General features: G+C 42.6%; 1 protein-coding gene across 6 annotated transcripts in view; it reads left to right on the forward strand.

Annotated features, from left to right (window-relative positions):
• Positions 1 to 405: 405 nt before the first annotated feature.
• Positions 406 to 14,680, forward strand: part of smad10a (SMAD family member 10a) — a 29,344-nt gene continuing 15,069 nt past the window's right edge. Inside the window, exons 1-6 of one of the 6 annotated variants that reach the window (XM_035182420.2) lie at positions 408 to 760; positions 3,226 to 3,301; positions 5,834 to 5,910; positions 6,364 to 6,604; positions 11,878 to 12,052; positions 12,210 to 12,233. In XM_035182420.2, the coding sequence (XP_035038311.1) occupies positions 6,368 to 6,604; positions 11,878 to 12,052; positions 12,210 to 12,233 (436 nt within the window). In that variant the 5' untranslated portion in view covers positions 408 to 760; positions 3,226 to 3,301; positions 5,834 to 5,910; positions 6,364 to 6,367. Of the gene's footprint in view, positions 761 to 3,225; positions 3,302 to 5,833; positions 5,911 to 6,360; positions 6,605 to 11,877; positions 12,053 to 12,209; positions 12,234 to 14,680 lie in introns of all 6 variants that reach the window. The other 5 variants (XM_035182419.2, XM_035182418.2, XM_035182416.2 and 2 more) reach the window with 5 other exon arrangements.

Here is a 14,680-nt window from a genome sequence, read left to right on the forward strand (position 1 = left end):
GGATGTATGTTGGGATCACCAGAGAGAGATGTTAATACCGGGTCTGAGCAGAGACGGACTAACAACTGACTCTGAGTCAGAGTCATCTCCCTCTGTCTGGGATAAAAAAAACAGAGTTTCCCCTCAACTCATTTTCAACAAACTCAGAATTTTCACTAAATTTGCTTTCTTAAACTTGTCCCCAAGAGAGTGTTGCTTATATTATTGCAGTTCGTGCGCGCGCGCGCGCGTGTGTGTGTGTGTTTTGGGGTGGTTGGGGGGGCTAATCTCAGCGGCGCCACCTTAAAGAAACAGTCTCGCGGGCCTGTCAATCTAGCCGAACCAGACAGACCCTGGTTCGCGGCCCTGCTGTGAGAGTCGCTTCATGATTGGCCGGCAGCGGGAGCCCCTGTGAAACCTGACTATCTATTGGTTGCAGCATGTCGAGACGCTGGCGAGCACGACGTCTCTCCTCTATTGTTATTGTGGCGTGCGCGTGAGGAACGGGCAGGATGCGCGAGGAGACAGCGGGGCCGTTATGATAAAACAGCAGCGAACACCGAGCTCGCGAAGTACAAACATATGAGAAATAAACAGTAGCCGGTTGTATCCGAGGATATCTGAGAGCCATCTGCCGTGTGAACACTGAGCCACACACAGGGCTCATACAAAGGAGTGTAAACACACACGGCAGCTGCGGTCAGCACAGACAGTACGGAGGGAGCTGTCGGAGACTCCGAGGTCTGTCTGTCTTACTTCTCCTCCCCTCTCCGGCTCATGTGTAAGTACAAGCTCTTTATCTCCGTCCCGTCGTTCTCCCGCTCCCACCACTATCACGACGAGACCAAACAACCGAGACACCGAGAATCCGGGGGGAAGTCAGTCCCACTAGCTTTGCTAAATTGTTGCTTGTATCCGCAACAAATGCTCTCGGCTGTCTCACTCTTTCACTGTCACGGTCCATATGTTGTTCTCACTTCCTGGCGTTGGTTCGACTGGAACGAGTCAGATGAATGAGTCGTGGAGATGTGTATATGTATTTTATGAGCTGGTACTTGCTCAGACAGCGAACTGCGTGACGCATGTTCACCGATGTAGGGTGTCAGGGAGGTGAGTGTATTGGCCTGGAAACCGCTCAGGTTGTGTCAGACAGACATGTAACAGACAGCGTGCCACCGTTTTCCTGTCTCTGATGGAAGTTTTAGAAGTGTGAGGGGTCTGGGCCTGTATGATGAACAGTGGGTTAAAGAGGAGACGTGGGTAGGAAGAGTGTGATTTGTGTGAAGCAAGCAAACATGCTTGGAGATGTGATTCTGAAATGAACAGCTTCTTACTGGTGGTGGCTGCATGATTCAGAATGACCATTCTCTCTCTCTCTCTCTCTCTCTCTCTCTCTCTCTCTCTCTCTCTCTGTTTGATTGTAACGTAAACTTCATTACAGACACTCCATACTCAAGCCTTGAATGTTTCTATCAGAGATATGCAATATAATAAATCACAAATTTGCCTCAAGCTAAATTCAGTAATCCTATTCTATGCTAGATAGGGCCTGCAAAAAGGATTCAACAGTATTTATTAAAATATATCATAGAGGCCGAAGATATTCAGCAAATACTCATCTCTGACAATGTGTAATGTGTTTTTGACATTTGTGATCAAAATCATAGACTTCAGTCTCTTAAAGTTGTCTGAACAAAGCAGACTTATGCATGAATCATTTCAAATGAAAATCCAAAGTACACACACCACGGAGAGAGTCACTATACGACAGGATGAAATAGACAGGGATTTCCATTTAAATGTTGTTTGCATTTAAGATATAATAACAATATCCCATCACTGTAATACATATAATAAGGTAAATATATATAATAAGGGTAAAAAGACCAGCCATTCAGTATAACAAAAACTCTACTACTGTTGATGCTTTGAGTAGATTTTTTGTGATAATGCTAAAACACATTTACGGTATATGTCTTGTGGACCTTCATAAAGTCTGGATTATATCTTTAGAGTTGGATTTTGAGCCTAAAGGCAACTTATTTATTTCAGAATGCCTGAGGAATAAAGCTTTTGTTTTCAGGCCCAGACCTACAAAATAATGGTGCCAGAGACTTTGCAGCCCCCACTATCCTCAGAAGCATACAGTGGATAAGGATTTGAGCTTGTTCCTGAAAAAAATATCCTATGTGCTCATGTCGTATTCATAGACTTTATATAACGTTGTACGACACATCTCCAATTCCATTCCCTATCCAGAAACGAAGCCAAAATTTCCTGGATACAAACATTTCCATCTTGCGCATTTGGAGTGCCGAGGTAGCAAATTGTATTTGACCAATCGCGGGTCAGTCTCAACTTTGACATTTCACACTGTTTTTATAACATCAAATAACTAATTTCAACCAAACTTCTCAGAAAAATTAACAATTGAGCATACATCAGTGTTATAAGAAATCACTAAAATGACAGAAACCATCTTTCAGAAAAATGTATATTGACTTTTTATTTTGGTCCATGTCCCTTCCACTAGGGACATAAAGGAGTCAGGATTTATGACCTATACTGCAGCCAGCCACCAGGTGGTGACCAAGGCTCAGGCTCAGGAGTAGAGCAGGTCGTCCACTAACCAGAGGGTGGGCAGTTCGATCCCAGCCTCCCCCATTCTGCGTGCCAAAGTGTCCTTGGGCAAGCTACTGAGCCCCTGACAGCTGTGCTTGCATTATGAGTGATGAATGATAGAGGAAGCGCTGCACATAGACGAACTGTATGAATGTGTGAGAATGGGTGAATGGTAACTGAACAGTAAAGGACTTAAGAGTGGCCATCAATACTAGAAAAGGGCAATATAAATACAGACCATTTACTTTGGTTTTACTTTTTGGGAGCATCCAATCACGTTGTCCAACTTTATATACAGTCTATGGCCGTAATGTGGTGTTGTGCTGTTGCCATGTAAATTGACTTACTGTAAAATATATTGTCACTGATTTGTCATAATCAACGTATATATGTCAAATGGGTTGTATTTAAAATTGTATTTAAGTTAACTGTTTGTTGGATTTAGACTATGTTGTTTTGAATCTGTCTCTCACAGCTTTATTACTCAATTACTGGAGTAAAGATTTTGAATGGTATAAAGGATCTAAACACTTGTACTACCCTCACTGCTCCGACAGCTGTTAGATTTGTGCAGCACACCTAACTAGCATCCACTAGTTCCTAATCTACCTGCTCTACCAACAGGGACTGATTCAGAGCTGGGCCATCACGATGCCAATGAAGTTTCTGGTCACTCATTGGCTGACCAACTTAATACCAGGTAAGCAAGACAGTATTTTTGCTCCCAATACTCCTACTAAAATACAGCAATATCAGTCTACAAAAACAGGAGGAGAGTCTCCAGGTGCTCCAGGGGACACTGGTTGGTTTCACTTCTCTGATGATTCACAGCAGCACTCTAATCTCCTGCATTTTGCATCACTGCCTGCCAACAGTGATTGGTGCTTCCTTCTAATCATGATATGTGCTGTTGATGTTTGTCTTCGATTACTATTGTTAGTCTTCTTCTGTTATATTTTCATTGGTACATGATATTTCTGGATTTCAAAGTTAAAGATTGGATTTTGAAATGAAGGTTTGGAAAGTAAAAAGTAAAACCGCATAGTATATATTTGACATCAAAAATTGTATTAAATGATAGGAAACACAAATGACAAAGATCATATGCAAATGGTGGGAGGGTACCTTCACATGACTTGTAAGCAAGATGGCAAATGTGCCAATATTAGGATGACAGTTACAAGAACAGGGTTTTGGCCTGAATTGATGATGGTATGGTAGCTGTCTATGCAACCAATCAGGTTTAAACTTTATGTTGACACGATTTGGCTTGCAGTTGTGAACATGCTTCTTTAGTAACTATATTATAACAAGAGAATATAATGGTAGGCCTGTCTCGATAGCAAATTTTGTTGGATGATATATTGTCATAACTCTCAAACCATTTTAAAACACTGATATAATTATATTATAACATAATCATGCACGTTTACCTTTTCAAAGAGCAATGAGCTTAACTTAATTGTAAAGAACATTCAATCTGACATTTGACATGTGTCAGTCAAACTGATATGCATAAGTTATATTATGTTGCCACATAGATACAGGGATTCATGGACATTCTGTGAACGGCGCTGGATCAGGACTTATTTTCAATGTTCTAGTTTTGGCTCATGTGAGTTTTCATCTTCATCTTGGGATAGGCACAGAATGTGCTATCTAAACTTGAATATAGTCGAACAGTGAGGACTTTTAAAGTTGAATGGGTCTGGGGTAAGGTTGTCACAATATCAACATGTTAGACTTCGATATTATACAAGTTTTACAAAATGATACTTGATACTGCTTTTGATACCACAATAAAAAGAAAAAAATGTTCCGTTATGTTGAGCAATATTGTTCCTGTAATATCTTTCTTTTTAGCAAAAAAAAAAAATTTTGTTAATCAATAAAAGGAATTGATTAACAACAGTGGCCAGTCTGCAATAAGAAAGACAAACATTTATAATAATGCCTTGTACCAATGGTTGGACAAAACAAGTGATGTCACTTGGGAGCATTTAGGTGAGATTTGTCTTCATAATTGAGTGCTTTTAATTCTAAATATTGTATTTACTTTTACTCATTGAAACATTTATATTTATTCAGATTTTTACTGACTCCCTCCCCCAAGTATGTGATGCAGACTTGCAGGTTTGTTGCAGGAAGTGAAGTGAGTGTGTCTGTGTGAGAGCAATACCAGCATGTTACTGCAGTCACAGAAGTTCATACAAGAAGAGATGTTACTGAGCTAATATTAGTTGTGCTTTGGGGTAAAAAGGTAATGTTAATGATAGTTAACGTTAATGATATCTGCTAATGTTACAGTCGTTCGCTTGGGAGAATTTTCCTGAGCTCATCTGCATTACATCACAGCATCATAATTCACTCGGCTTTCAATAATGACACTTACTAAATCATATTAACACAACATGACCTCTCTAAATTCTTTGAAAAGGTCAGGGTGCCGGTCTTCAAATGTTTAGCTAAATTTGTGGTGTTTCTTCCTCTGGTCCTTTTACATATTTACTTGTTGTAGTCTTTCACATTTCCTTGAGAATCTGCTTCTTTGGAAAATCCGACCCTTTTCATTTTCTACAATGTTTGATACTTCGGTCTTCGCCATAGTGGTCATCTCTAGTTTACTTCAGTACAGCAACAGGTCGCTGACCGGCTGCTGACATGCTGCTGCCTGCTTGTGCTTCAGCCTCCAGTCACGTAATAGGGTTCCCTCTAGGGGGATGACGCAACAGCCACAGATTGAGGATCAGTTAATTTTCTCCTGTGTTGTTTTCTTTAATGCAGACTTCTGGGTGACTAACCTGAGAATACCTTTCTGCCAAAGTCCTCTGCTTGTAGTCGCAGATGTGACACAGTCTGCTCTAGTCACACTAGTCAAACTATCATGTTTCATTGTAAAGCTATGTGCATTGCTTCACCAAACCACTCCTGGCTACACTCTTTCCCTCTCTCTATCTCTCATCCTCACACTGACACACAAAATGTATCTTTCTCTCTCTCTCTCTCTCGCTCTCTCTCTCACACACACACACACACACACACACACACACACACACACACACACACACACACACACACACACACACACACACACACAAACTGACAATAGACTAATCTGTATAAGCAGACTGACAACAACATAACTTAGTCTTTGTGAACAGAAATGACTTATTTCCATATAGATCTGATATTTTGATATTTTAATGCCAGGTGTGAATTGTTGTACTTACAGCTGTCCACTTGTAATGGACTCAGGACAGATGTTAATACCAGTCTGAACTGGGCCAAAAAGACACACCAGGATTGCAGGTTTTGTGTCCTTTGATTGTTTGTAGGGTGTGTCTCTGTCCTTACTGTGCTTAGGAGACACTGGTACTAGAGGATTATTATGAATTTCACTGGATTTATTAAAGTCTTACTAACCACTTACTCTTGGCCTTTTCTGCTAAGTTTTTCTGTGTTAAACTTTCCATGTACTTATTCTCTGTCTATAATGTTGAACAGAGTTTTTCGAGTTTGGACTAGTATCTCCTCTACTTCCTTTATTTTCCGAGTGTTTGAATCCAGCATCACATGTCCCTTTTCCTAAATTTCCAATTTTCCAAACTGGTGACAATTATTTTTGTCCATACTATCTGAGACAGAAAAAACCTAGTGAAATATATTTAAATAGATATATTGTTGTTGTTATTGTTGCTGTGCATGTCTATGCATATGTTCATTAAGCATATGGAGTGTTCCTCTTGTGTCTTGTGGCAGCAGCATCATGTCAGTGAACCCTCCAAGCAGCAATGACGCCTGTCTCAGCATCGTCCACAGCCTCATGTGCCATCGGCAGGGTGGAGAGAACGAGGGCTTCGCCAAACGTGCCATCGAAAGCTTGGTGAAGAAGCTGAAGGAGAAGAAGGATGAGCTGGACTCGCTCATCACTGCGATTACCACCAATGGTGTCCATCCCAGCAAGTGCGTCACCATCCAGAGGACACTGGATGGACGGCTGCAGGTCAGTCCTCCTCTCATAAGCAGGCTTATTATGTTTTTGTAGTTTATTTGCTTTACGTTCAATATAATTCTATATTTAGAATCAGAAATACTTTATTGATCCAAGGGGGGAATTGTGTTTGTTACAATAGCTCCATGCAAGAGTAGAAATATAAACATATACAAATTTAAACTAATAAAATAAAATAAAATATGAAATATATACAATATGTGCGTTCTGTACATTGAGTATTTAGTGCAAGCATGGATATGTGCGGAGATTGCTGGCATTGTAATGAGTCCAGTCTGTTGACTCAGAGTGTCTGACAATCAGAGGGAGGAGTTGTATAGTTGGATGGCCACAGGCAGGAATGACTTCCTTTGGCGCTCTGTGGTGCAATTTGTTGGTCTCAGTGTTGCACTGAAAGTGCTCCTGTTTTTGGCCAGCACGTCATGGAGAGGGTGGGAGACATTGTCCACGATGGCGTGTAACTTAGACAGTATCCTCCTGTCTGACACCGCCATCAGAGAGTCCAGCTCCACCCCCACAGCGTCACTGGCCTTGCGGTTCAGTTTGTTGAGTCTGTTGGCATCTGCAACCCTCAGTCTGCTGCCCCAGCACACAACAGCAAACAGGAGAGCACTGGCCACCACAGTCTCATAAAACATCCTCAGCATAGTCCGGCAGATGTTGAAGGACCTCAGTCTCCTCAGGAAATAGAGGCGGCTCTGGTCCTTCTTGTAGAGGGCATTAGTGTTTTTAGCCCAGTCCAGCTTATGGTCTATGAACACTCCCAGGTATTTATACTCCTCCACAATGTCCACGCTGACCACCTGGATGGAAACAGGGGTAACCGGTGTCCTGACCCTCCTCAGATCCACAACCAGCTCCTATGTCTTTGTTGCGTTGAGCTGCAGGTGGTTCTGCTCACACCATGCGACAAAGTTACCCACCACAGCCCTGTATTCAGCATCCTCACCCTTGCTGATACATCCAACTATTACAGATTCATCAGAAAACTTCTGGAGATGGCAGGACTCTGTCTGGTAGCTGAAGTCTGTGGTGTAGAGGGTGAAGAGGAAGGTAAAGAGGACCGTCCCCTGTTGGGCCCCGGTGTTACTGACCACTCTGTCAGACACACAGTGATACAAGCGCACATACTGTGGTCTGCCAGTCGCTGGTTCACAATCCAGGACACGAAGGGGGCATCCACCTGCATCGCTGTGAGTTTCTCGCACAGTAGAGCTGGCCTGATGGTGTTGAAAGCACTGGAGAAGTCAAAAAACATGACCCTCACAGTGCTAGCCGGCTTGTCCAGGTGGGCGTAGACTCGATTCAGCAGGTAGATAATGGTGTCCTCAACTCCTAGCGGGGGCTGGTAGGCGAACTGGTGGGGATCCATGTGTGGCCTGACCATGGCCCTAAACTGCTCCAGGACGAGTCTCTCCAGGGTCTTCATGATGTGGGACGTCAGTGCCACCGGTCTGTAGTCCTTGGAACCACTGGGATGCGGCGTCTTTGGCACAGGAACGAGGCAGGATGTCTTCCACAGCACAGGGACCCTCTGAAGACTCAGGCTCATGTTGAAGACACATGCACTCCACAAAGCTGGGGGGCACAGGCTTTGAGCACCTTAGGGCTGACTCCACTTAGGCAGCCTTGCCTTGCCTAAGTGGAGTTTCCTCAGCTGTCCTCTAATATGGTGAGGTGTGAAGGACACTGTAGAGGATGCAGGCTGGGGAGGAGGAGGGTTGGAGTCGTCAGGAAGAAGACAGTCAGCTTGTGAGCCAGAGGAGGTGTAAGGGGGAGGGGGACCCTCATAGCAATTTGAGGGACAGTCAGGGGGAGGGGGGAGGATTGGTGTTTGGAGACAGACCGCAGTAGAGTTAGGGGGGGCAGGGGCTGCTGTATCAAATCTGTTAAACAATAGATCAAATTCATTGGCCATGTCCAAGCTTCCCTCAGCTCTTCTGCCGCTAGCTGGTCTGAAGCCGGTGATGGTCTTTATTCCACACCAGACCTCCCTCATGTTGTTCTGCTGGAGTTTCCCCTCCAGCTTTCTCCTGTAGCTGTCCTTTTCCTCCATGATCTTGATATTCAGGTCCCTCTGAATAGTCCTCAGCTCCTCCCTGTTGTCACCTCTGAAAGTCCTCTTCTTCTCATTAAGGATGGCTTCGATGTCTTTTGTTACCCATGGCTTGTTATTTGGGTAACAGCAGACAGTCGTTGTTGGGACAGTGCAGTCCACACAGAAGTTTATATAATCCGTGATGCACTCTGTAAACCCATCAATGTCCTGTCCGTGCGACTTTCACCAGAGGCACATAGCAGGGCATGAGATGCAATAAGTTGTGATCTGATCTCCCCAGAGGGGGGAGGGTGGAAGAGCCGTATGCATCCTTAAAGTTAGCATACAGCAGGTCCAAGGTGCTTTCCCCTCTGGTTTTGCAGGTGACGTACAAGGTGAATTTTGTAACTGTTTTATCCATGCAAACATGATTGAAGTCCCCCAAGATTATGATGAGGGCATTCGGGTGTTCAGTTTGCAGTTCAACTATGGCGGTGTGGATGATGTCACTTGCCGACGTCTGGTTGGCGGACGGATGAATGTACACAGCCACCACAATAGCATGCAAGATTTCCCTGGGCAAATAGTATGGACGGAGTCCCACAGCCAACAGTTCAATGTCCAGGCGACAAATACAGTCCTTGATTATAATATGACCAGGATTGCACCATCTGTTGTTTTCAAAAACAGCAAGCCCCCCTTCTTTGCGCTTACCGCTCTCGGTGCAATACCTGTCGGCTCGAACCATCTGAAATCCCTCAATGTTAACGTTTTGGTCGGGAACGTCCCTGTGTAGCCATTACTCCGAAAAGATCATCGGACTGCACTCCCTTTGGCTCCGGGCTAGCTCTTCCATCTTGTTCCCCAGTGATCTCACGTTGCCCATGATGAGAGAGGGGAGATAACCCCTGAAACTCCAAAAGTGTTTTGTGGACTCAAACACTTCACCACCACCTTTTACACTATGGCCGTGGTGACACAGGATGAAATGATTTTCACTAGAGCTGCTTTCAGACATGCACTAGATTCTGCAGAACCTCTGTATTTTCTTTGGAGGCGGTGCATGTGTGAACGCAAATGTCAGAGTGAGACGCTCCATAGTCTCTGTGGACTTTGTCCGCCTGACCTAGTAAAAAGTCAGTAGAAATCCAGTAGAATCCGATGTGTAAACACAGCAGGTTATTCCCCACTGGATTGCACTGGCGTGCGGGTGGGGGGGTTGATGACGCAAAAAACGGTGACACAGTAGAAGACACCGACAAAAATGTCTAGAGAGTTTGTGGTGATAAGAGCTGACGATGGTGTTTGGGTGCTGTAAACAAAATCTCTCGCCTGAATAATGCAGAGGATTTGTTGCTGTTGTTAATGCGTATGTGCAGAGAACCTCCCGCTGTGTTGTGCATGTGTGAAAGGCAAACTCTAGTTACACTACGTAGCCAATTCTCCGGATTTTCCCCGGAGGTCATATCTGAAAAAGGCTTAGGGAACTGTGCTGAATTGACGACTGGACTTGTAAAGACCTTTATGACAGCATCATAAACAGCTCAGAATCTATTGCTTCCTTAATCTTTTTTCATGTCTCATGGTACCTGAAACGACACAACTATACCAACAGAGTCTCCTGCATTGTTTTAGTGCAGAGCTGTTTTTGGACTGAAGGGCTGCTTAAATGCACACTGACAAATGTTCACCAAACACTCATCGATAAGAACCAGATTAGTTCTGTCACTGGTTGTAGTAAATCCACAATGGATTTATGTTTTGTGTTGGATCAAGTAAAAGATGATGTAATGGATTTTTACCAATTCAATTTTATTTGTATAACACCAAATCATAATATACATTATCTCAAGGCTCTTTACATTGAAGGTCAAGACCTTAAAAATGATAGAGAAACCCAATTTACAGTAGCTACTGTATCCCACAGGTTCCACGTCAATGAAGCGCCAGACTCTCAAGGTACAGGCTAGCTTGTGATTTATTATTACGTCTTTGCAGACTATTTCTCATACACACATACACACACAGTTCTCTTCTTTGGAACCCTCCTCAGTCCCAGCATGCTACTGCTGATAAAGGGGATAGAGTGATTAGCCAACACAGAACACTTGTGTACAATCAAACTCCCTCTATGGTACTGTTCCCAGAGCCACATCCCCACTCTCTTCCTCCTGCAGCCAACGCTGATCACACCCCACTACTACACCCAACAGTTCCCACAATGAGCAAGCACTTTGGTGACTGTGGAGAGAAAAAACTTGCTAGCAGACCTCTAGCAGTACCACACAATATTTACTCTGGTCATTCTCTAGTGTGAACACGTCATTGAATACTACCAGAATCTGTCAATAGTATAATAAAGTGAGTGTTCGTCTATTAACTAAAAAAAAGCGCTGAGTGACTATTGAACCTTATGGACTTACCGAAGCCCCATAGGAGCAGCAGTATGTTGTTGTTCTGATTTTTTGTTCTTGTGGAAAAAAATGAGAGATTGTTAACAATAAGGACTGTGTGAAACAGAACAAAAAACATCTTATTTTTAAATATGCATACCATTTTATTTATAACAATTGTATTTACACTTTGTAACACTTAGCTCTTAGCCCTAAATTATATACACTGTACACAATCATGGTATTATGCAGTAAGTGACTTACACGTGTGAATGTGTACACTACACACGGTGCAAATACTTAATCAGCCCTCATATCAAGAAAAAAGCTAAATTCTGCACAGTTTGTGTAATTTCACAAACAATTATATAATCCGTCTGATGAAGTACATGTATAGAAGCTATAAAGTCTGTGTGTGCTCGCTGGTGCTTCCCAATCAGGCCAAATCTTCCAGAACAGTCTCTCTCCATCACACATAAATAATGATGTGCAAAAAGTCATGGCACAAAAAGTTTTATCAGTAACACAAGAGGTTACTCAGCACGACACACAGACACCGCTACTTATTTTAAAGGATAAACTGCATAAAAGGGCAGCTGTAGCTCAGGAGGTTAGTCGCCCACTAACAAGAAAGTCGGTGGTTCCCCATCTTGCCCAAGCTATGGCAGTCTGCGGAGACATAATTGTTCGATGTGTCCCAAGCATTCAGACAGACAGCTGGTAGACATCTGAGAGTTCACAGAATATCTTAAAAGATACAGTCCACTGATGGATGAATGATAAAGTCAATAAGACTGTTTAACACTTGTAATGATGCTGTGCTCTCTCCTCAGGTGGCAGGGAGGAAAGGTTTTCCTCATGTGATTTATGCAAGGCTGTGGCGCTGGCCTGACCTCCACAAGAATGAACTCAAGCATGTCAAGTTCTGCCAGTATGCCTTTGACCTGAAGTATGACAATGTGTGTGTCAACCCCTACCATTATGAGAGGGTAGTGTCTCCAGGCATCGGTAGGTCAGATTCATATTCTCAACAACTCTGAGTGGGGTTTACAATCTCTGTGCTAATTTGATCATTTAAACATAAAAGCAAGTATAGTTTAACAAACTCTGATGCTTCATTTTATGTATAACAGTAAATCTTTGATTTCTCTGTCTTCTCTAACAGTTGGTCTCAGCCTTCAAAACACAGGTGAGTTATACTCTACAGCATCACATCATGGCTTCATTCAGGTTAATTGTCATGTCAACACTCATGTATGTTATGGTCAAGTCTAAGTGCAAACACAGGGACAGAGCCACTGCTTTCCACATGTGCCAACTGTCGGCCACATAGCCAACTACTCATTGAAGTCCAGCCAGTTACTTTATGAGGGTCAAACAGTAACCCGGGGCCTTTACTACAAAGTGAGTTCAACAAACCCAGGCAATCTTTCTATCCAGCTTAATTTAACCTAACAAGCCCAGTCAGGCTAAGAGGTCCCACGACGTTGGTTATCAACCTGGTAAGTCAACCCAGGTTTTCCTAATCTAGATATCGGCGTGTGCACATAAAAGGGAAGGTGTTCACTGCATATGACCAATCACTGACATGGACAAGCGATATATTTTCACAGACGAGGTGCAAACTATTAAGAAAATATATGTAGTACAAACACATTATCCAGGCTAAAAGCAACACAGTTATAGCTGCTTAATGCAGGACAAGGATAGCTGGCCAAAAATCACAGATTGTGAGAATGTGTAAATTAATGTTTTTATAATCATTATCATTTGGGCAAGAGTAGATCTGACTATAATTTAGTTACATCTTCATTACATTAATCAGAATGAGAATCAGGGTTTATTGCCCAGAAGGTTTACACATACAAGGAATTTGCTTTGGTGTGTTTGTGCAAGTATATATTTAAAAAATTGGAAAATAGGAAACATTATACAAAAATATTATAAGCACCAGGGAAAGGATTGTGCTATACGTTGTAAATAAACACTCGAGAATGGATTGTGCAAAGTACATTAAGTCTGTAATTGGCCACAGGACCTTAAAGGCCAATATAATATGGTATTTACATATATTCTCATTGTGTGTATGACAGTTTTAGCCTTATTCTTTGAGGTGCAAGCCTGGTGGACTCACCAGCATCACCCCTAGTGTACAAGTAACTTCCGCAATCAAAGAAACATAGGGGAATTCTTACAGTCTGTGGTACTGTGAGCGCATCGCTCCAAGTGTGGGGTTAGTTATGTACGACTCTAGCAGGTGACGAAGGTAGATCATTCTCTTCAATGACAATCTTTATGTTTCTTAAAGATACTCTTTAGAGTAGGTAAAAGGATTTTGCTGGTCTCTGAAGACCCTTGCCCTCCTCAGAGACCCTTCATCAATCTGCGCACTGAGTTCCACGGGATCCTATAACAACAGTGATGTCATGTTTCAAAGAATTTTATTGGTCGGTAGGTGGTGCTTTTATAGGGGTTGGTCTATTATCTTGAACTTAACCTCCTCCAGAGCAGGGTAGCCATTTAGCTGGTTACCATGGTTATTTACCCCGATAAGAAGTGAACTAGCTGTGTAGGACTGAAAACTCTGAATTAAACCTGAATTTACCCCGACAAATGCAAACACTGCTTCATAGTGCAGGGCTCTTGTCCTGTATTTACCACAACTGCATAAGGTAACAGGGTTTTATCTGTTGTGGCCTTCAATTCTAATGATATGTATAATTGATCATATTTTATTACTAAACCTCAATTTGATCCCGTTTGCCCTGATTCTCTGTCTTCTCCTGGGGCAGGAGTGAAAATGCACACCCAAACTCACATACACACAGAATGATCAGAAATGCTGTGGTGGACACAGTGCACCAGGTGAAGTGATATTAACTTGGGTTGACAACAACAGTGCTTGATAGTTTTGGTTGCATAAAAGTAAAAGGTCCATTAAAAACCTTATCAAACCACCTATTCAACAAACATGTAGAAAAGGGATAGTTTCAACGGTTTGGTCCACGGGCTGCAGGCAACATGTTTTACACACCCACCGCACGGAAATTACACTAATAGCTAATTGCTCTATTGTTATATATTATGTTGGTTTTTCATGAATCTGGTGAACTCTTGTAAACTTGACTACTGTTTGAGACACCCCACCACCACCACATGTGGGACCTCCAGACAGTGAATCACAGCAGCAGCACAGGAAGGAAGACAGAGGACAGGAGGAAGGGCTGATATCGACTAGTGTCTTTGTTCTTCTTTCTCTCTAAACTTCACTCAGGGAAATAATTTAGTTTCGGACATCTTAGAATTGTTTTCAGTGACATATTAAAAATAATAGTGTCTCTGCTGTTGTGAATATTATTGTTGCTGCTCTACAAACAGTATTTAGTTATAATGTCACATTCTCCAAATCATGGTTTATGAATAAAATATGATATAATAGGACTTTATGTAGTAACATATGGCCACTCAGCTGTAGGAGAGAAATGTGTGCGGCTCTCGTTCAGCAGGAGCAATTCCATGTGAGTAGATTAGCACTTCGGCTTTGAGTTGTCTAATCCTACTCTCCTTTGGTGTGGTCATGGTCTGTATTTTATATTGTCTCTTCAAGACCTGATGACCACTCAAAATGCTTTACAG

Source organism: Hippoglossus stenolepis, chromosome 17 (genome assembly GCF_022539355.2).
Source record: "Hippoglossus stenolepis isolate QCI-W04-F060 chromosome 17, HSTE1.2, whole genome shotgun sequence".
Lineage (NCBI taxonomy): Eukaryota > Metazoa > Chordata > Actinopteri > Pleuronectiformes > Pleuronectidae > Hippoglossus > Hippoglossus stenolepis.